Here is a 23,746-nt window from a genome sequence, read left to right on the forward strand (position 1 = left end):
GGGGTATATATTTAAGCTGGTGAGCTTATCTATAATGCCCAGTCGGGTATTATATCGAAGGCTTTTCGAGGTCCAGGTAGGCTGTGTGGACCACCTTCCCTCGTCAATGGCCTTGGTGACTGTTTCAAAGAAATCGACCAGGTTTAAGAGGCAGGATCTGCCCTTAACAAAGCCAAACTGGGTAGGATCCAGTGTCTGTAGGTCCCCAATATCTTTATTTATGAGGTCCATGATGATCCTTTCCATAGCTTTGCAGACCAAGCTAGTCAGGCTTATGGGGCGATAGTTTCCAGGATCCGTTGAGGCACCACCTTTGTGGAGAGGGACCACTGTTGCTGTACGCCACTCTTTGGGTACATATCCTGTAGTAAGGCTAAGATTGAACAGTAGTTTTATGTTTGGGTTTAGCTCTTCTTGGAGTTCATGTAGGACGCAGCCCGGGACACCATCTGGTCCCATTGATGCTGTGTTTTTTGCTTTTGAGAGGGCGGCTCTTACCTGAGCATCTGAGATGTCAGGGGGGCAGCACTCTGTTGGGATAGATATTTGCCCTTTTGGTGGGGGGGGAGTTTGCACTGAACCTGTCAGCTAGGATGTTGGCAATGTCTGTGGGCTCGGTGTATTTTTTGTCATTTTGGACTAATTCTGAGCATATCTGGGAATTCTCACCCAGGTTCCTAACATAACTAAAGAAAGCCTTGTGATTATCCTTAGTGTTCTGTGCAATTTTTCTCTCGAAGCTGGCCTTAGACGATTTTATGAGTGCCCGTAGTTTTTTTGGGGTCCACCAGACAGGACGTCTGCCTTTGGAGGATTGGGTCTTGGTTTTATTTGGGATTGCATGATCCATGCATTCCTGAAGGTGTTCATAGAATGCGTTTATAAAGGATTCTGCGGTCTGGGCCGTATTTACCACAGGCCCGGGGGCTTTGAAGGATTTCGCCTCGGTTTTGAGGCGTGTGAAATTTGCTTTAGAGAAGTTTTTCATTGTGGTTATCTGGGCAGGGGGTGGGGTCGGGATGTGATTCAGTCAGGAAAATATAGTGAAGCTTAGTTTAAATATTGTTTTTCTTTATTTGTCTGAGTCTGTCCATCAGTGTTATTTTCAATATTTCCTGTGATTTGAACTCTGTGATTTACTGTACACAGATATATATATATATATATATATATATATTTTATATATATTTACTGTACATATACATTCAGTATTTTCATGCTCTTTTATTATTTATTATTAAATATATTTAAAACCTTTATTGTACCTGGTCCTTTTAGAAAGTATTTCACCTTTGAGACTGCATCTGTGTCAACCTTTCACAGGTGTGTGTGTGAAAAATCAAATCTCACAGTGTGCGTATCAGCTACTTGGAGCAGGGACACAAAGTACTGGTTTCACAGAGAGGGTGCTGGAGGAGTTGGCTTGGACACTCAGCTGAGGACCTAACCCTACAGCTGTACCAGTGGGGAGTCTTACTGGGGTCCTGGAGGGAGACAGATAATAAAGAAACCCAGACTCCGGTCTGACTGTGTTCCCTGTGTGCTCTTAAGGGAAATTGTACTTGGTGCAGAGAGCTGCATCTGGAAATACTGAGGGTATCCATTTGTATTTCAAGTGAACATCCCTCTTCAGTGTCAGTGGTGAGGATACAGGCTCCTTGACTACTGGCCCAGTGTGGGGATGTCACAGCTACTATAGCTTGTGGTAACCATAAAGCTCTCGAACTTCTCCCTTACCCATAATGCACCAACATGTAACATACCTTAGATCTTGTTTTCATATTCTAACAATATTTTGTTTTTAAAAATGTTTGTTTAAGGTCTTAATTGCTCACTTTTTGTATTGGTTCATATTGATATCTAAACTTGTGTTTGTACTTGTTTTGTATTCTGAAGTTGTTTTACAGTAGCGTCAATTGAAGTTTGTAGTATGCTAAATTGCCACTGAGGTTTTGCCTTTGTGGATAGCCTGGTTCCAGTCTTTGTGGTTCTATATCTTAGATCTCGTTTGCCTCTTTTGTGAAATAGATGTGGTCATCTAGAGTTCTTGAGCTGATTTTCAGATAAGTGAATTTTTTCTTGTCTCATAGTTCTATTTTTCTATTCTGATATTTTTCTTACACTTAGTGTATCACTTATACATACCATTGTTGGTATTCTAGCGCTACTTCCCTTTTTTCTATTTTACTTTTTACACTGTTTACTGTACTCTTGTGTACCACTGTTGGTACTTTTTCCTCCCTCACCCTTTATTTCCCTTGTCCTTTATTTAAAAAAAAAACAAACTCTTTTCTATCTATACTTAAGATGTCAGAAAAAGGCCCTTCAGGATTAAAAAAAATGCCAAAAATGTGGTCATAAGCTTCCCCTCTCAGATGCACATAATGTATGTGTGTATTGACTGGGCTCAGACCACTTGAACATAGAATGCATTATCTGCAATTTAATCTGCAAATTATTGCAGATAGTAAAACTGATTTTAAAAGGTTTGTTACCTTCTGCTTTAACTGAAGTGATTACTGGGGCTCAACTCCTCAAAACGATATATAAAGAGATTACTAAAACGTCCTGAGACCATCTGGATCTTCTACACCATCGTCAATGGAACGCCTTAAAAGAAACATAATACAAATCCCAAGGCTTCTGTCTTGAAGCTGTTTTTGGAATCGCCAGAAACTTCTTTGGAACTGAGTACATCAGATCCAAGGCTTCTTCCAAGGGCTCATTACTCACCAAACATTGACCTGGTGCCATCTAGTGTCCCATCCCTGTTTATGGAAAGACAGCATTGAAAATCTCCTTTTTTAACCTTCTCTCATTCTTCCAGGATTCTGACCAAAGCTAATGTGGATATGATGATGAGGAGATTTCTCTCGGCACTGATACAGAAGGGTGTTCTCTTGGCTCCTACCCCTTCAGGTCAGTAAGCCTTGGTTTGCTCTATCCCTTCACTATCAGCTCCTTCTCTGATCCAATCATCCATTTTGAAGCTCCTGGATCCAAGTTTGCAGAGACTGTCTGGGTTTGACCTGAGGATATTTTTATCCTCGCCTCTGAGGATTTTTGAATGTTATGGCTCTGATGTGTTTGGCACCGGATGATCTTGGAGCTGTAGTGTTCCTGTGGGATCAGAAGTGCTGGAGTCGACTACAGATATTTTTTTCTGCTTTGACAAGACAGATGGTCTCTCCCACCTTAGATCTCACTTCATGATCTCATGTGTCTCTACACTTTCAGCTTCAACATTCAACTCCAGATGAACAGGCAGCCCAAACTCTCCAGGCTACCCAGCAGGGTATCACCATCTCTTCTGATATTTCTCCGACGCATCCCCCTGAATAAGTACCTCAGAAGAGAAAGTGCAAAAACTGGCACTTAGATTCCCCACAGTTATCTATCACTAAAGATACCGATTTCGATGAAGGAGAAGGCTCTCCAAGATCACCACCAGAAGATGTCTCATTTGGAGACATCCTTGAGATCCTTAGGAAGGGGTAGTTGGTCTTCTGACAATCCTTCTACAGAGGAATCGGTATTCTTGGAGGCATATGCATCTTACCCATCTACCTCCCGGGTAACTCCACCTGCTGATGAGCTCATTGATTTCATCTCTAAGTGGGCATGGAAAGAGCCTATCCCCAACAGACCAGATTTGATTCTGGCACCACTTGCATGAAGGGAGTTCTGGAGGAAGGCAGTACCTGTGGATGCTATGGGTGTGGCGGTAGCCACTAAGAAGGAACTTGTGAAACAGAGTTCCATTGTCCATCTCCCTAACAAGGAGTCTAGGGCTTTGGACAGGTTTAGAAAGCATGTGTATGCTTCATAGAACTTTGCCCTTAGGTCACTGAACTACTTGGCACACTTTACAAAACTTCAGAGGGAATTGATTAAGAAACTGTCAAAATCCCTTTTTGGGATCACTACTGCTGAGACTCAGGCTTCTGAGGCCTCACAGTTGGCAATCATTCAGTCCATCTCAAATTCATCTATGAGGCTTATCTTTCCTCAAGGGCAGCGGGTTCAGACATTTCCATTAGGAGGCATGCCTGGATGCGCTTGTGTGATTTTGCATAGCCCTTCAAGCCTTCCTTGTCAATGCTCTTTTTGATGTAACCTTCTTCTTTGGCCCCAAAGTGAAGTGGGAGTACTTTTTTCAAGCCCTCAAAGGACCTTCTCTAGGATAAAAAATGTAGTTCAAAAAATGCCAGGGTCCTTTCCAAGATCTATGTGGAGATAGCTCCCCCAGATGCAGAAGTGGGAACTCAAATGGAAGACACCACCTATGTGGCAGAGGTGGCCCGCAAAAACATGGGTCCAGACATTCTTTCTCTGACAGACCTTACCAGTGCTCCTGAAAGGAGGCCCAACTGTCCCCCTCTGCAGGCAATAGGGGGTCATTTATAACTGCACCAGAGTGCCTGGCTAGACATCATAAAAGATTTGTGGGCACAGAGATTATTTCCAGAGGTTATATAATTGTTTTTTCCCTTCCACCTCCATCCTCATACAAGTTTGCCAATGTTCCACCAAATCAGAGGAGAACAGCAGAAATAGAAATGCAAAAGCTGCCAGAAAAACAGTCATGCAAGAAGTCCCACAAGACCGGATAGAATCCAAAATTTACTCAAGACTCCTTTTAGTGCTAAAGAAAACAGGGGACTGGAGACCAATTTTCAATCTCAACAACTTGAACAAATCAGTTCAACACACAAAGTTTCAGATGGTCATGCTTCAGTCCATCTTGCCCTTTTTGGGCAAGAATGATTGGATGTGCTTGATAGACCTTCAAGACACGAACTATCACGTACAAATGAGGAGACCGCCCTTAAGGTACTTACACATCTGGCTGGGAGCCAGTCATTACAAGTTCAGAGCACTGCCTTTAGGTCTCACCACAGTAACACAGGGTGTTCAACAAACACATGGCAGTAGTAGCAGCTCACTTGAGACTGCAAGGATTCCAGGCATTTCTTTATCTAGATGACTGGTTCATTATCACTCCGACCAGACATCTACTCATAAGAGCAAGAGATCAGGTTACTCCAAACTTGCTCCCTTCTAGGAATTACTATAAATTACAGCAAATCTCATTTAGAAGCTTCTCAGATACTGGAATTTACAGGAACAGTTTTCAACATGGTATCAGTAACAGCTTCTCTTCCTCTTGTAAGAGTACAAACTATCAGATTGCTGGTGAAGAAGACAATTCACAGTACAAAAATTTAAGCACAATTGATTCTACAAGCCCTAGGATCTATGCCAGTGGCCATAATTGTATTTCCTCTAGTGAGATTCCACATGAGGAGTCTTCAATGGGTGCTAGTACAAAAGGGTCAGCTCCCAGTATTCTCTCCTGTCTATCTGATGAATCTGGGCACCTTGGGGCAATGTAGCAATTGCCTCATGTACAAATGTAGCAATTGCCTCATGTACACAGACAACCCTCTCCTCCTACCACCCAACACTACAACCTGTGAGAGATGCACTTATCTAGCCAAACTGATGGTAAAGCTCTCTCCAATCAAGACTGAACTTGATAGTCAAGAGGAGAAGGTAAACACTTGCAACACACCACACTCATCACATAGTCCCACTAAACCTACACCACCAAAATCCACACATAGAAACACAAAAACATTCATGGAGACTCTCAATAATAATCTGCTCAAGCAACAGAGACCTCTAAAGCAGAAACGCAAGCAACCTCCCACCACCAACACAACCCAAATGACACATAGCCCACAGACTCAGTGTGCCACTCAACCACAGCCCATAAGGCAAAAACAATGCACCCAACACACTAGTCATAGGTGACTCTATAGTCAGGCACACTGATGTCCCACTTACCAGGCTAAACAAGGAAAAGGTCACTGTCAGGTGCCAGGATCCGCCACATAACCCATGCACTCAGGTCACTCCACAGCAAGTACAAATATGACTCTGGGATTGTCCATGTTGGTGTGAATGACCTGAGACGTACCTCCCTGGACTACATGAAAAGAGACATGGAAGAACTCTCCGATCTTGTAGCCCAGGCAGGTATGGCCCTAGCCCTGAGTAGCATCCTGCCATCGCCCAGGATGATACTGCAGTACAAGGACAAAATGATTGACTTCAACAATTGGCTAAGCTTCTGGTGTCATTCTAAAGGGATCCAGTATCTGTCTGCCTGAGACGACATGGTCAACAGACCACGATGCTTTGCAAGAGATGGCCTGCACCTGTCACACCTAGGATTCTGGATACTGGCAAAGGCACTTGCCTCCCTATAATGCCTTTTTAGGAAAGGTTCAAATGACAAATTCACCATCATAACAGGAACGGGCAAGCAAAAACTGAGGGTAATGCTACTCAATGCTAGAAGTCTAAATCTCAAAATGCACTCACTCGAGGCACTCCTTAAAATGGAGAAAATCGATGTCTGTGCAGTGACTGAGACCTGGTTCAAGGCTCCAGAGAGCACCCCTGCATTACCAGGCTATAACTTATACCACACTTTTCGGCCAAGGCGGAGGTGTGTCCATATTCATTAAGGATATCCACACCTCCAGGCTATTTGCTCAGCATAATGCACCCGAGGTTATCCAAGTGTAACTAACTCTGGGCAAAACTGCAATCCAAAATTGCACCTTGCTACAGATCCCCCACCATGCCCCAGGATTCCCACTCCTCTTTTCTTGATATACTGGAAAATATTAGGGTTCAACCAAACACCCTAATAATGGGCGATTTCATCTACCCCACCATTAACTGGGAAAACTACTCATGTACCAACTCCTTTGCTCAGCACTTTCTGGAACTCATAAATTCCAATGCCCTGGATCAACTTATCCACACCCCCACCAAGGGCAACAATATCCTAGACCTGGTCATTATCAACATGAGTGACTGGTGTTCCACACCTGAAGTCAACTCCTTGTTGGTCAGATCCAACCATAAGCTAATCACCCTAGATATCAACATCCTGCCCCCACCCCCATTAAGGAAACCACGGTAAAAAATTTTTCCAAAGCCAACTTCATGCTTAAGACAGAAGTGGTGAACTTCATGACATGCATGCAGATGGACAATACAGTTACGACTGCTGAATCCTACACAAATGCACTCTATAAGCACTTACATGAGTGCATAGATCGTGCTATCCCAAACAAAATCAAGAAGCTATCCTCCAAAAAAAAGGAAGCCAATCTGCTGGTCCCCTGCCATAAACAAACTCTACAACAGAAAGAAGAAATTGTTGCAAAAGAGAGTAAAATCCCATGAGTGGAGGAGCTCCCTGGTCAGCCTCAGCAAAAAGCTGAGATCCCTTATAAGGTCCTCCAAAGCTAGCTATGAAAATAAGATTGCCATTGATTCTAAGGACAACCACAAAGCATTCTATAGCTATGTCAAGAATCTCAATGGCAACACCCAGATCTGCTCTGAGTTACAGCACAATGGCACAAAAATTACAGAACCAACTGATATTGCCAACATCCTGGCAGATAGGTTCAGTGCAAATTTACCCCCCTCTCACCCCCTAAAGGGCCCATATCTATACAGGAAGAATGCACAGTCCTGGTAATCACAACTTCACAGGTAAAAGCAGCACTCTCTAAAGCCAAAAACACAGCATCCATGGGACCGGACAACATCAGAGGCTGCATTTTACACAAAATTCAGAATGAACTGGCTCCCCACCTAAGCACCATGTTCAATCATAGCCTCACGTCAGGCTCTGGGCCCACTGAATGGCGCACAGCAACAGTTATCCCATTCCACAAAGGGGGAGCCACCACTGATCCTGGGAACTATCGCCCTGTTAGCCTGACGAGCCTCGTCTACAAAGCCATGGAACGTATTATCATGGAATTCATAAACAAAGAAATTGGTAACCTCCAAACTCTGGACCCCACCCAGTTTGGGTTTGTGAAAGGCAGATCTTGCCTCCTGAATCTGGTCGACTTCTTTGAGGCAGTCACCAAAGGCATAGACGAGGGTAAGGTGGTTCACACAGCTTATCTTGACCTCGCCAAGGCTTTCAACACCATCCCCCATTCTGGACTTATAGCTAAACTCACTAAACTAGGTATAAATCCCTATGTCACATGATGGGCTGCTAACTGGCTCACTGACAGAACCCACACTGTAAAAGTTGCAGACTCCAAATCTGACTTCAAACCAGTGACAAGTGGAGTACCACAAGGTTCAGTCCTGGGGCCTCTTCTGTTTGGTATCTACTTCTCTGAAGTACAGGCTAACAGAGAAGACCTCTGGCTAATGAAGTTCACAGATGACTGCAAACTAGGAGCTATCAAGTCCCCAAATGATGTGGAAATCCTACAGAAGGGCCTCAATGAGACAGATGCCTGGTGTCAGAGCCATGGCCTCAAGCTCAATGCCAAAAAGTGCATTGTTATCCCCTTTGGTAAAAACTCTGTACCCATGAACTACCACATAGGCGGCAGTCTTCCTAACACCCAATGTGTGATAAGAGACCTTGGGACCCAGCTGGACAGCAGACTCTCCTTTGATAAGCACATTGCCACAGTAGTCAGGAAATCATTCTACATAGCACACCTCATCACAAAAGGGTTCTCATCCAGGAAAAAAGAGGTCGTTGTTCCCCTCTACTCGACACTCATTAGACCCATTATAGAGTACAATGCCCCTTTTGAATATACCTCACAAGACATCTGCAGCAGCTGGAAAGGCCACAGAAGTACCTCACAAAGAGAATTACTGGCCTCAAACAGATGCCTACACTGATAGTCTCAAAAAACTCCACCTTTACTCTGTAGCATATCGCCTAGTCCGAGGTGATCTCTGCCTAACATATAAAGCTATGTCAAACCCAGAGCTGTTGGACATGCTACACCTACAGAAATCCCAATCCCTCCAAGCTACACGCTCTAGGGACCTAAACCTTGTCACCACAATAAACAGGACTTGCTGGAGGGATAGATTCCTGTCCCGGAGACTTCCCATATTCTGGAACAAGCTACCCATCTATGTCAAGCAAAGTTCCTCATTAACACTCTTCAAGAAACATCTTGATGAGTGGATGGGAAATAGGAAATACACCCCGGGGATCACTTCTGTGGCTCTGCTTGACAGGGGCACAGGAAATTAACTTTCTTGGGTTGGCGTAAGCCAGGGAACTTTGTTGGCTAGGCTTACTTAGGCCCTTGGGCCGATAGCCTAGTACCTACCTATGAACCTATGAATGTTTATCAACACAAGTCAGTCCAAATAAAAATCACTCAAGCATGCAAAATGTATCTTTGGTGGTGGATTCAATCAGATTAAGTTCATCAAGGCAATCCTTTTAGTTTCCCTCTGCCCAAGGCCATAGTGACCGTGGATGCATCCCAGATTTGGTGGGGGGGATCACTACCTGGGGAAAACAGTCCAAGGCACTTGGTCCCCTGAAGAGGCCATCATGCATATCAATGTCCTATAAATGACAGCAGTGATCTTAGCATTGCAAGCATTACAAGATTCTCTCCCTTCAGGGACAGTTGTGATTCAGACGGACAATACATCAGTAGTCTGGTACATACACAAAGAAGAACCAGGTCTTAGCCCTTGTGCTGAGAAGCCCCTCCGAGTGTGGCAATAGATGATCTCTTCCAACTGCTTTCTGATAGCAATGCACATCCAGTGAAGTACAACGTGACAGCACACAAGCTGAGCAGGTCCATTGTACTACCTCACAAGTGGTCCCTCAAAAAGAAAGTGGCATAAATGATTTTCTGTCAATGGGGCCATTCTTGCTACAATCTTTTTGCTTCTCCCCTAAACAACAAGTGTAGCAGTTTCTTTGCACTGATTCCCCCACCAGGGGAATCACCGAGGGATGCTCTTCTCCATGATTGGCCCCCAAGTCTCCTCAGTGCTTATCCCCTGACTCCCTTGATCCCCAAGTTTCTGCAAAACAGCTGCCAGGTTCAAGAGCAGAGTCATACCCATTGCAACTTACTGGAGTCGACAGATTTGGCTCCCCTTTGTTTGGCCTCATCTGCTTTACCCACCTTGGATTCTGGATCCAATTGCAGACCTCCTGTCTCACCTGACAGGCATGATTCATCTGAATATCTCAAACCTAAAGCTGACAGCATGGTTTCTCCACTTCCTGTAACAGCCAAATAACCTGCACTCTCTCCCCCTTTCTGACATACACTTTTATCTTAGATCAAAGCAAAAAGAATTCCACTGCAGCAAACCATATTTGATAAGGAACCAAGTACAAATGAGAAAACGAACAATGGAAATGTTCACTTATTTAATAAAATGAAAACAAATTCAAAAAACGATCTTAAGCTTTCGGGTTTCTCCTTCCTCAGTGCTTACTTAGGACAATTTCATAAAATACATTTAAATAATTAAAACATATAGATCACATAACACAGCCAACCAATAAAAACAAAATATAAATTAAACAATCAGCAATAAGATAATTAATATAACATTGTTTGTTTCTTTTTAATTTGTTTTTGTTTTATTAAATAAGTGAAAGTTTCCGTTGTTCGTTTTCTGATTTGTTATAGACTTTTATTTTTCCACAAAGCTTTTGCGGGGAAACTTTACAGAAGTAAATTGAAGAGGTTTGCTTTTGGGCGAATGAGAAAAATATTGACCCTTTTTCAGCCCCCATACAAAGTGTACTTGAAGCAACAATTTTCAACGATTTCAACCATTAGAGTTCAATTAGCAGCAATCTCTAATTTCCACATTGGATTTGAGAATTCTTCCCTGGCGTCATCTAAACTTTGTAAGGCCTTTTTGAGAGGCATCCTTCTGTTGAGACCACCTTATAAAGACCCTACTCCACCATGATACTTAAATTTAACTCTGCAGGCTTTAAATCATTCCTCCTTTGAACCAGCAGCAAAATGTGATCCCAAATTTCTGATCTGGAAAACTATCTTTCCAGTGGCCATTACCTCTGCCAGAAGAATTTCTGAACTTTAAGCACTGTCCTCTAACCCTCCCTACTTGATTTTCCATAGCGATAGAGTAATATTATGACCCAACCCTTCTTTCTTTCCTAAGATGGTGTCAGAATCCAACATCAACCAGTCTATTAATCTGTCGCCTTTCCAAATTGTGAATACAAAGGAGAATACATGGTGCATTTGTTAGATGTTCATAGACAGATAAGTTTCTATTTACGTAGGGCAAAAGAAGGTCAAAAAATCTGATCCACTATTTGTCTCCTTTGCAGATTCCAAATTAGGTAAACCAGTTACTAAAGTAACTTTGGCAAGATGGCTTACCGACTGTATATCTTTTGTCTACAATAAATAGGGTATCTCATTACCAAAACCTTTAAGAACCCACTCAGCTAGATCCATGGCAACTTCATCAGTGTTTTTGTCTAGGCATTTCATGAACGACATACGTGCAGCTGAAACTTGGGCTAATCCTCATACCATTACTACTCAAAACAAAACAGATCTGGTCTCAAGGGGAAAAGCAGCCTTTGGCTTAACCGTGCTGAATAATATCCTTCCTTAGAGTCTACCTAGGATTTCAGGTAGCTGAGGACTCTGTCCCAACATTTGAGGAATGAATGAAAATTGACAACATCAGATAAAGAAGTTATGTACTCACAATAATGTTCCATCTGTGTTGTCCATTTTCAATCTTTCTCAACTCCTTCTACCAACCCCCAACCATTTAACAAATGATTTTTTGAAGAATGAGAGTTTATAAGAACACCTCTGGTCCTTCTGTTAAGCTCCAGATAATAGTTCTCTATAACCAGAAATTTACAGTAATATTTTTTCTTATTCTAATCTAGCAAACAAGATCTGAGGTATGTTGGGGTTGGTGCATTATGTGTAAGGGAGACGCTTGAGAGCTTTATGGTTACCACTCGCTATAGTAACGGCCAAGTCGGATCCAGACCCAACTGTTGAGGAAGAATGAAAATGGACAACATAGATGGAATGCTATGGTGAGTACATAACTTCTTTTTATGGCTCAGTAATCCAATTCATTTATTCTTTCTGGCTGATACACAGTATCCTGTAAGGGCTGCTAAAATCTACAAAAAAAAAATCTGATAAAAATGTTTAGCAAAGATTACTAAAAATATGAACTGAGCATTTCTACTGCACAGCATGGAATTTTGACACTTAATTCTCTAAGTGAAGCTATCACTGAAGTGCATGAAACACACAGTTTATAAAGGTTTCCAAAATAAGCCATGCAATTCAAGCCAGTTGTTTCATGTCACATTTGATCTGAGGTTACCCTATTCCAGTCCTTCTGAAAGGTTTACCAACTGACTCTAAGTGTCTCTAGTTCAGAATGATTACTGTGAAACAGAGTTATGGTGATTTTTGCAAAAATAAATTATTTACTAAGTTCATGCTTACTTGACTAAAACTGTGATTAGTGATAAAGGAATGAAGGCCAAAGAGTACACTTATTTTGAGATGCAGTCAGTTCATAAAGCCAAATAGTCTTCTGACTAGAAATGTGGTAGAAATTCACTTCAACTGTCGGACACAGATTGCCCACTAATGTTTTCTTCTTTACATAGCCATATGCTTTGTAAATAGATGAAAGTTATATGCCAGTAAGATAACTGCATTACTGACGTACCTCCCTTTAATTTTAATAAATGTTCCTCAGTTTGCCTCAGAGGTTTGCTCAACCATTCAAAAAATAACTGATTTTCTAAGATAAAACAATGTAGTCAATAAAAAATGTCAAATGCTGCAGCTACAGATTTTCTTCAGAAAAAATGAAACAGGAAAATGCATCACAGCGAGTTTGTGTATTGAAGTTTTGCACAACCTCATCAACATCAAACCCAAGGGGCACTGCAAAAGCATGTTCCACTTCCTCATACCCATTATACACTGCAAAATCATGCCCTGCCTCTTCATAGTTAAACACTGTCACCCTTCTTTCTACAAAATTCCAGACTGGTTTATGAAATGTACATATAATCTGTTTTAGAAGAGGGCACGATCTGTTGCTTTACTTGTTCCTGCTGCAGCAGTGATTATCTGTAATTTTTTTGAAAGCAAGTGTATCCATGTTCTTTCCTATCCTACTTTTAAGTCCTCAATTTTTGTACAAGAGAAACATTTAAATCATTCATTCTGTTTAACTCTGGATAAGAAACAATATGCTTTTTGTTAACATGGAACCTCCTATCAACAGTCTGTCACTTTGTAAGTTTAAACCACTTTAGTACTTGGTGACTGTGATTCATCTGGTGTATGTGTGATGCTGTTTGCTGGATTATGTTGCTAGAAGGTAGCACTGAAAAGGAATACAACTTTCTCCCACAGCCCTTCTTTTGGTTTTGCATCTGAAGTTTCTAATTTGATGTTGTAATGTGAATGCACAAATGTAGATGGCATTGGAAGGCTATAAAGTACAGTTGTGTACACTTACCATAAATGTAGATGTTCAAGTGTATTCACTGTTGCAGTCATCACACTTGGGTTATCTGCCTGCAGGTAGACCTCAGTCGGCCTGAATACCAGAGTCTTGGGATTTCTGCATCGGATGCTGTCGCCTCTTCCATGATGTCAGGTCATCAGGGGTATAAAACATGCAGCCAACGCCATTACATCAGTTTTTCTTGCCCTAGTTGTCAGGAGCCCCCAAAATAGGAAGCTATTACATGGTGTGGAACACCTCCAGTAAAAAGTAAATAGCCCTGCCATAAAAGATGGCCATAAAGAGGATAGGAAAAAAAGGATAGAGAAAGCCAGGGGGCTGGAGGGAGGGAAACCAGGACTGCAACAGTTAATATAATTGAACATCTACATTTACGGTAAGTGTACACAACTGTACTATGTTCTTTGTGTTTCACTGTTACAGTCATCACACTTGGGTTGATTCCCAAAGCTGAGGAAGGGTGGAGGCAGTCAAGAAGTATTGGGGCTGGCTAGCAGGCCTTGTAAGACTGCTGTAGCAAATCCAGCTCTGGATTTGGAAAAAATAGGTAAGTGGTAATGCTTGGTGAAGGTGTGTACATAACTCCAGGTTGCAGCTTCCATGATGTCTCTGGTGGGGACCCCCCTAAGAAATGTTGTAGAGGTTGAAGTAACTTAAGTGGAATGAGTTCTGATCCCCAGAGGGGTAGGTTTTCCATGGTGCTTGTAGCAGAAATGGATGCAGTGTGCTACCCATTTGGAAATGGTTTGCTTTGAAATGGCCTTGCCCTCTGCCCCTGTTGCAAAGCTGACTCATAGCTGGTCAGATTTTCCGAGAGGCTTAGTCCTGTCAAGGTAGAACCTGAGCTGTCTGTGCAGATCCAAGGAGTGCAGGATCCTTTCCCCTCTATTCTGAGGATTAGGGAAAAAGGTTGGCAAATGGATGGATTGGTTTAAAGCCACACTGGATACCACCTTGGGCATAAAGGAAGAGTTAGTCCTGAGGGAAACCCTGTCTGCATGGAAAATAATGAAGGACTTCACCGCCATTAGTGCCTGTAACTCAGACACTCTTCTTGCTGAAGTAATAGCTAGAAGTAAGGCTGTTTTCCAAGAGAAGAATTTTAACTCTGCTGAAGCAGCAGGTGTGAGCTTTTTCAGTACAAAGTTAAGGTCCCAGGCCGCGGAGGGAGCTCTCCTATGGGGCCTTAAATTGTTAGGTCCTCTCAGGAACTGCTTGATGAGAGGGTGAGAAAAGAGAGGAGGCTCGGTATTATAATGAGCTGAGATGGCAGAGGCATGACTCTTAATGGATGAGAAGGATAGGCCTCTATGGAGCAGCTCTGCTAGGTAATCAAGGATTTGAGGTAATGAAAATATTTTGGCTACTTGAAATGCTTACCCTGGATAGCTAGAAGTAAAAATAAAATGTATTGGTAGGGCAGCAATGAGCGGCAGATGATTGTAATAAACTGGTGGAATAGTCCTTCCTATAGACTCAAAAGTGATTTGAGTTATAGGTTACTTAGGATGCATAGGCATAAAAGTCATTAAATACTCCTGTTAAAGCCAACAAACATATAACAACAATAGTGTAGTAACTGAATCCCATTCAACTCTATATAATGAACATTTGCAGTACAGCGTTGTTTATCGCTAGTACAACGTACACTAGAGTCATGTAAATGAGCGTTATCTAGTAGTGTACGCAAAAGGTAAAAAAGACAGTCTATCCGTGGATACTCATGCCTTATAGAGTCCACGCTATTCAACTTTCAAAAGTAATGAATTTTTACGTATGCTGTAGTTGACAAGCAAAAAAGTCAGGCTTATATAACAGTCAATGCAAAGCAAGTGCTTCTACGGAGTCTCTCAGTTCGTATATGCGCTATTGTGAATAGGCAACAAACGAGCTGTAATGGCAGTCAGTGCAAGGCAAATGCACCTACTGAATCTTGCAGTTCAGGTAAATCAATTAGTCCAACCTCTCAATGTATGCGCTTCAATAAGTGAGCAAAAAAAAACGGCTCAGATAGAATTAAACGTAAACCAAGTATAGTAGAGTAGGTTTCCTTACATAACCTTTCGGTCCTTTTGGGTCAATAAATCCAACTGCTCGATGTAACAACAGCCACAACTGCTCACCTAAATACTTTTCAGCATGCAGTACTTTCAAAGTTATAATCTTCTTAGATAAAAGGATCGTCCCAACTTCAATACGATATAATACAGCAAATCTTTTATTGAACAGAACGGCAAGCGCTTTCACCCAGAGGCTTCATCAGGCCATTAAACATTACATATTCTACTAAAACCACGTCTTAAATACTCTTACAACTAATGACATCACTTCCATCAATTTCCTGTAATTATAATAATTACAATGAATTCAAATGTTTTAAAGGTACATCATAATATTTACTTAGTACAACTCTAAAGCAACTTTAAAATAATTAGTTATAAAAACTCATGAAAATGTGCACAATAAACCATACAAATATATTAAACTAAAATAAATTAAAAACATAACTAAATATTCTAAATAATTCATAACAGTAAATATGCAAGTAATACTCTCCATAATATATAATATATAATGTAATGTGTAAAAATATATATATACTTGATCACAAAAATATATAAATTATATAATAAAATATCTAGGTCTGTATATGCATACTAGGCGTAAACATTAAAATGCATGTATGTATACATGGCTCAAAAACAAGGGCAAAATACATGAGTCCTAAAATATATAAATGCTGGATACAAGAATATTAGAACTAAATGTATAGGACTAATAAGTGTAAGCAGACATGCGTACTGTGTAAATATACAGCCATGTGTATATATGTGCTATATATTAGTATGCGGATGTTGATACGCATGGTTCCATTAGGACATGCTTTGGCACTAAAAACTGGCGTCATGCAATACACTTAAACATTATCATATGTATGCATATGTATACCAAACCATTAGATAAACCATTAAAAAACACCTAAAAGTATATATACCTATCTAAATGTATTCCATCAAATGCATATGAAATATAAAACTATGTAAATATATATGTATGAGTTTTTATAACTAATTATTTTAAAGTTGCTTTAGAGTTGTACTAAGTAAATATTATGATGTACCTTTAAAACATTTGAATTCATTGTAATTATAATAATTACAGGAAATTGATGGAAGTGATGTCATTAGTTGTAAGAGTATTTAAGACGTGGTTTTAGTAGAATATGTAATGTTTAATGGCCTGATGAAGCCTCTGGGTGAAAGCGCTTGCCGTTCTGTTCAATAAAAGATTTGCTGTATTATATCGTATTGAAGTTGGGTCAATCCTTTTATCTAAGAAGATTATAACTTTGAAAGTACTGCATGCTGAAAAGTATTTAGGTGAGCAGTTGTGGCTGTTGTTACATCGAGCAGTTGGATTTATTGACCCAAAAGGACCGAAAGGTTATGTAAGGAAACCTACTCTACTATACTTGGTTTACGTTTAATTCTATCTGAGCCGTTTTTTTTTGCTCACTTATTGAAGCGCATACATTGAGAGGTTGGACTAATTGATTTACCTGAACTGCAAGATTCAGTAGGTGCATTTGCCTTGCACTGACTGCCATTACAGCTCGTTTGTTGCCTATTCACAATAGCGCATATACGAACTGAGAGAATCCGTAGAAGCACTTGCTTTGCATTGACTGTTATATAAGCCTGACTTTTTTGCTTGTCAACTACAGCATACGTAAAAATTCATTACTTTTGAAAGTTGAATAGCGTGGACTCTATAAGGCATGAGTATCCACGGATAGACTGTCTTTTTTACCTTTTGCGTACACTACTAGATAACGCTCATTTACATGACTCTAGTGTACGTTGTACTAGCGATAAACAACGCTGTACTGCAAATGTTCATTATATAGAGTTGAATGGGATTCAGTTACTACACTATTGTTGTTATATGTTTGTTGGCTTTAACAGGAGTATTTAATGACTTTTATGCCTATGCATCCTAAGTAACCTATAACTCAAATCACTTTTGAGTCTATAGGAAGGACTATTCCACCAGTTTATTACAATCATCTGCCGCTCATTGCTGCCCTACCAATACATTTTATTTTTACTTCTAGCTATCAAGGATTTGAGGTAAGTTGGGCACAGCTGTGTCCTTTCCTTGAGACGGACTTCAAGAACAATATCTTTTCCACTTTTCAGCATAGGATTTCCTAGTACTAGGCCTTCTGGTCTCAAGGATGACATCCAGCACCTGTTTGCTGAGGGATGCTGATGGTGTATTCATGGGATAAGCCAGGCTGCAAGGTTCAGGGTTTGCAGCTGCGGATGCAAAATCTGTCCCTCCTGCTGAGACAGCAGGGAAGGTGTCTGATGTAGCTGCCAGGGTGACACTGCTGTCAGACTGCGTAGGAGTGGGTACCAGTGCTGGTGTGGCCAGTCTGGTGCAATAAGGATTGCCCTTGGTCTGTCCTGTTTGATCTTGAGTAGTACTTTTGAGAGGAGGGGCAGAGGAGGAAAGGCATTAATTGAGAGGTTTTCCCATGTAAAGGATAGGGCGTCCACCTTCCAGGAACTGCTGTGAGGGTTCCTGGTGCAAACTTTGCTTAACTGGTGGTTTTGGGGGGAGGCAAAAAGGTCCACCTCCAGAGTTCCCCACCTCTGGGTTAGACGTTTGAATGAGTTGGGTTCCAGTTTCCACTCGTGCTGGTCCAGTAGATTTCTGCTTAAGTCGTCTGCCAGTGAATTTTGCTTGCCTGGCAGGAATTGAGCTTGTAGGTGCACTTGGATGCTCAAGGCTGTGTTCCACAGAGCCATGGCTAACCTGCAGAGTGGGTAAGAATGTGTCCCGCCTGCTTGTTTATGTACCACATAACTGTGGTGTTGTCTGTCTTTATCAGGAGCTGTCCTGGAAGGATAAGGTATTTGAAGACTGTCAGAGCATTCTGTACAGCTAGCATCTCTTTTTGGCTGATATGCAGGGGAATTTGTTCTGGGCTCCATTTGCCTTGAATGCATTTGCCTGTCATGTGAGCCCCCCATGCATAGTCTGATGTGTCTGTTGTCAGGGTTTGGGCGGCGAGGGGTTGAATGAAAGGAAGTCCCTTGTTGTGGTTGCATGCTTCTGCCCAACAAAGGAACTCTGCCCTTAGACAAGGTATGACAGGAATCACTGTTTCCAGGTCCTGAGAGTGTTGACACCAGAGACATTTTAAGTACCATTGAAGTTTCCTCATATGCAGTCGTGCATATGGAATTAGCAGAATGCATGAGGCCATGAACCCTAGGGCTTGCTGTATTTCCCTTGCAGATAGCTGGGATTTGTTGGCCATTCGTTTGAAATAGTTTGTCAGATGGACCTGCTTTTCTGGAGTGAGGAATGCCATCTGGGAAGTTGTGTTCAAGCTTGCTCCCAGGAATACAATTTGTTGGCTGGGCACCAGTTGTGATTTCTTTTCATTGATGGTGTATTCCAGTGAAGTTAGAAGTCTTTTTACAAATGCCAGGTGCTGAAGAAGCAATTCCTGACTGTCCACTTGAATCAGGCAATCATCCAAGTATGGGAAGATTTGAATATTTCTCTGCCTGCAGTATGCAATGGCTGGAGCCAGGCATTTTGTGAATACTCTGGGCGCAGTAGATAAGCCAAAGGGAAGTGCAGAGAACTGATAGTGCATAGAGCCTGCCCTGAAACGTAGATATTTCCTGCAAGACTCCCTTATGGGGATGTGCAGATAAGCTTCTTTTAAGTCTAGGGTGACTAACCAGGCATCCTTGGCTAGCACAAGAAGAAGCTGTTGCAGTGTAAGCATTTTGAATTTTTGGGACCACTAGAAAGGTGTTGAGAATTGATAGATCCAGGATAGGGCGCCAAGAGCTCTCTTTTCTGGGCACCAGGAACAGTCTGGAGTAGAAACCCTGTCCTCTTTGTTCTACTGGAACAGGTTGAATAGCCCTGATATGGAGAAGAGAAAGTACTTGCATTTGAGCCTCTGCCCACTGGTTTGGAGGAAGGTCTGGCAACCCGCTTGTGTTGGCAGTGAGTGGAAGTAGAATCTGTATCCCTCAGATACAATGTTTAGAACCCATCGGTCCTGAGTAATGGACATCCAGTTTTTTGCATGAAGGGCGAGTTTTCCTCCTAGGGGTGCAAGTACTTGGGCACGGCTGGGAAGGATAATTTGGAAGTCATTGTGAACCTTTTCCATAAGGGGTGGCTTACCACTCCCTGGTTTTGAGGTGGAAACACTGCATTGTTTAGATCTCTGCATACCCTGAGACTGTAGTCTTGGTGGTCTGTTTCCCCTGGGTTTGGACTGAGAAGGCCTGAGAGGGACTGGAAAGGACCAGTTTTTTGCAGGCCAATGCCTACTGAGTCTAGGTGACTGCACCTGTAAGAAATCTTTGCCTGTTTGCATCGATTTAGCTTTTTCTTCCATCTTTTTAAGAACTTCTTCTGCTTTTGTGCCAAACAAACGCTCCTGATTTAATGGAGCATCTAGCAATTTTGCTTTGACATGGTCAGGCAAGACTTGTTATTTTAGCCAAATATGCCTTCTGAGTACAGACCCAATGACAGCAGCCTTGCAAGATGCTTCTAAGGCATCAAACCGACATTGCAAAGTATGTTCACTAACTTAGTTTGCAGAATGCATTAACTCTTGTAAATCTTTATTTTCTGCACAATATGGAAGCAACACAATTTGTTTGAATTAGTTCCATAATATGTTGCTGGTACTTCAACATGTGAAACTGGCAATCCAAAGCCCTGATGGCAAGAGATGCAGAGGTATATACCTTCCTACCCCATCTGTCTAAAGTTCTAGAATCCCTGTCTGAAGGGGTAGGGTTTTTGGCTGTAGTAGACTTAATGCCTTTAGGTCCCTGGGAAATGGTCTCTGGATCCGCAGTAGGATTCTTAAAGAGAAATTTATGAGAATCAGGTACTCTGTAGTACCTGTCAGGTTTTCTAGGAGCTGGTGGTAAGGGGTCAGGAGTAAGACTGGACTCCAAGAAGACATCATCTACAATATCCAGGACAGGGGGTATAGCTAGAGGCCTGTGCTGAGGCAAATCTAAAAAATCCCTGAGTCTCTTTTTGACTCAATGTCTTTTTCAACTACTACATATATGACTGATGTATCCCTTTGTACAGACAATATCCTGGGTACTGATTACTCCAGCATTAACTTACAGGGTCTCAACACGGTTATTTATTTTGCACACTGCTACCAGTAATGGAACCCTAGTGCACATCAGACATTCACTGCACTAATTTATCCTTCTCCAGCCAGAAAGACAGAGCAGCAACATTTACTGATAAAGCATGTAAAACTAACATATGCTGATGGTTTGGAATAAGCCCTAGGTACAGCCTTATTTTAACTAAAGTTAAGTCCAACTGCTTCAAAATATGTGCAAACACAATGATCATACAAGTAAAGTAAAAACAGAAATGATACCCTGGATTGAATTCAAAGTAGCCCACTAGTGATTGTCAATCAGCAGTTAGTCAAGTCTCAACAACAGAGTTCCAGATGACCATTGTAGTTACATTATTACTAGCTGGAAAAATGCAAAGATGAAATCAGGGTGCAAAAGAATGTGATTTAGCTTCTACAGGATGGAGAAGTAAAGGCAATGTTAGTTGATAACTTTGCAGTGGAGGGGGGAGGGGCAGGAAGCAAATGAATGGGTGGAACTAATTGCAATGAGGTGGGCTCTATTATGTCAGGTCAATAATCATTACCTGTGGTCAAACAACAGATGGGGTCAGTCAGTTTTATCCACAGATTGTCTCAGTACCCATTCATTACAGCCACTTTACTGACTATATAATTCTCGAATGTCTGACTGCAGTCAGCTTATGTGAAATAGAGCAAGAACAGTACAAATCACTTTCCAGCAGTCCATCGTAGACCCTGCAGATAGAATAAAGAAATGTTGATCTGTACATGTCTGCATTTAGCCAGAGGTGTCCAGTGTTCTACATATTGTAGGAATATCACATCAGACAGTTCTTCAAACTTCTGCAAAATACATTTAAGGAGATAAGACTTCCTAATGCTTCTACCTTTCATTTAATTTTATTTCTTTATTTACTTGTTCTGATGTGGTCAGTCCTTCTGAAAGGCTTGCCCACTAATGTTGATGTAACCCCATGGAAAAATGTTGATGACGATGATCACAATTTGTTATGCTGACCAGGTCTGCTCCACTGGACAGGCTACATTTACAGTGAAGACACGGGGTCAAATGCCTCAGGAATCCATATTCTTGCTTTCAACAAATTCAACCACAAAAAGGCTACAGTAGATCCTGGCAAGTACAGGTTTTGAGGAAGGAGCTGCTCAGAATAGGATGCCAACCCATCGAAAGACAGACACATTCCCACATCCACACTCGAATGCACAGACATAGGCAAATGTATTGTTTTCAAGCAACCTGTATGCATGTCTCTGAAGTGTGGCATGAAAGTAAAAAAAAACCTTGAATCCCTGTGAGCACGGTGAGAACATGCAAACTCCACAAGGAAGGCATCATAACTATACAGCAAACTGGTTGCCCAAGTTCAGTGAGGCAGCACACTAACCACTATTCCACAATGCCATGGGAGAAAAACTCCATTAAAATAACATGTACTGCTTATAGACTAACTGGAATATGTAATATAATCTTGTACAATGTTAGCAATCTTACAAAAGAATTTAGAACACATTTAGAAAACAAAAAATAGGGGAGTCCTTTTATGTTGACTGTAAAAAAAAAAACTTTGTATATTTTCATTTACATTTAATAAAAATGTTTTACCTCCACATCATAGAGAAGTTGGAAGTTACTTGGTGCTTGTGCTGCTTTCTGGACTGCTTGGGCAAGGTCTACAGCTCCTTTTCCTCCTTCAGCCCAGTGAGTACACTTGACAGCATCAAAGGCTCCAGCTTCTTTGGCAAAACGGCAGACCAACATCAGCTCAGCGTCTGTATCTGTCCTGCGTGGAAAAAGATTACACACATTTGGACAAAGAGATAAGTTGCTTTAAAATGTATTTTAATGAAATGTTTGTCATTGCACACTTTTGCTCTGGAAAATGTGTCCGGGTAAAGTTAATTAAAAGCACATATCAAGTACTTACTAGAAACATGTGAAAATGTTTATGGGTGCTTCAGCACTAGGGGACATTGGACTTTTTCAGCTGAAAACAGCAAAAAAGTCTTTAGCAAGTAGTACCATTTTATGTATAACAGAACGAACTGATGCATTTCCAAAACTTAATATGTGCCAAAAGCTTTTAGACTTCTGTGATATTTCAGAGGTGATGCAAAACAACACTGATGCATTTCAAGCATAGGTACTTACCTCATACTTCCAGAATGAAGGACAAATCCAAGAATAATCATGCAGATAACACAAAATCAGGGAAACATTTTAAAACATAGTCTGGAATGGGTCTACTACAAGGGCTCACATGTTAGTATTTCATGACTCACTTGCTCACTAACTCCCATTAACCTGTTCCTAGTTAAATACCTAGTTCTCACACCACTCGACCCTACTGAACTGCATAGCTCTACCAAAATCCTGACTCTAACCCTAAAATTCCCACCCAGTCCCTAACCCTAACCATAGCACTCCCCTCCTGTTTTCTAAACCTAAAACTCTCTTCACATTCCCTAAACTTACAGTCCCAAATCATTCCCTAACCTCAAAACTCCACTTCCACTCCCTAAACCTAAACTCCCTACCCACTGCCTAAACATAAAACTCTCTTCCTGCTCCCAAAGCCTAAATTTCCTGATTGATTCCTAGCTCCAATCTCACATCCACTTCCCTAAACCTAAATTCCCCTCCTGATCACTGACTGAAACCCTACCCTGCACTCCCACCCCCTACCACTCCCTACTCATGGCTGACGGACTTGCCTTGCTCAAATTTGGCTGCTGTGTTCAGGCAAGTTGTGTTAGTTACACTGTTTCTACATGGCTGCCATAACTCACTGAACATGCAGTCAGGTTTGAGTGAGCTGTGACATCTAATATATGCCGGAGTCCTATGCTCAGAGACAGTGGTCTTCTTGTGTCTGGGACTTGGGCAACTCTAGCAGACCTGGCTGTTACTCCTGTCTTAGAAAACTGACAGACTAACAAAATTTAAATAACATATATTTTATGAACGAAAAGGATGCCCTAACACTACTGTCACTGTTTGTTGACCATTTGTTTGAAAAATTATCAGTTTTAGGTAAAAAAAAAAAAATAAAGCAAAATTTAAGCCAAAGTCATGAATTTCCCCAAAAATGAGGGACATGTGACAGGTATGATTTCAAGCATGTTGGTAATCCA

The 23,746-nt window shown here is 41.5% G+C and overlaps 1 protein-coding gene across 1 annotated transcript in view; it reads right to left on the reverse strand.

Annotated features, from left to right (window-relative positions):
- MTHFD1 (methylenetetrahydrofolate dehydrogenase, cyclohydrolase and formyltetrahydrofolate synthetase 1) overlaps positions 1-23,746 on the reverse strand; it is a gene marked incomplete in the record, with an annotated part of 1,466,165 nt that overhangs the window by 166,990 nt on the left and 1,275,429 nt on the right. Inside the window, 1 exon segment of the mRNA XM_044074387.1 lies at positions 22,218-22,395. Coding sequence (XP_043930322.1) covers positions 22,218-22,395 — 178 coding nt within the window.

Source organism: Protopterus annectens, chromosome 6.part0 (assembly GCF_019279795.1).
Source record: "Protopterus annectens isolate FY-2018-M chromosome 6.part0, PAN1.0, whole genome shotgun sequence".
Taxonomy (NCBI): domain Eukaryota; kingdom Metazoa; phylum Chordata; order Ceratodontiformes; family Protopteridae; genus Protopterus; species Protopterus annectens.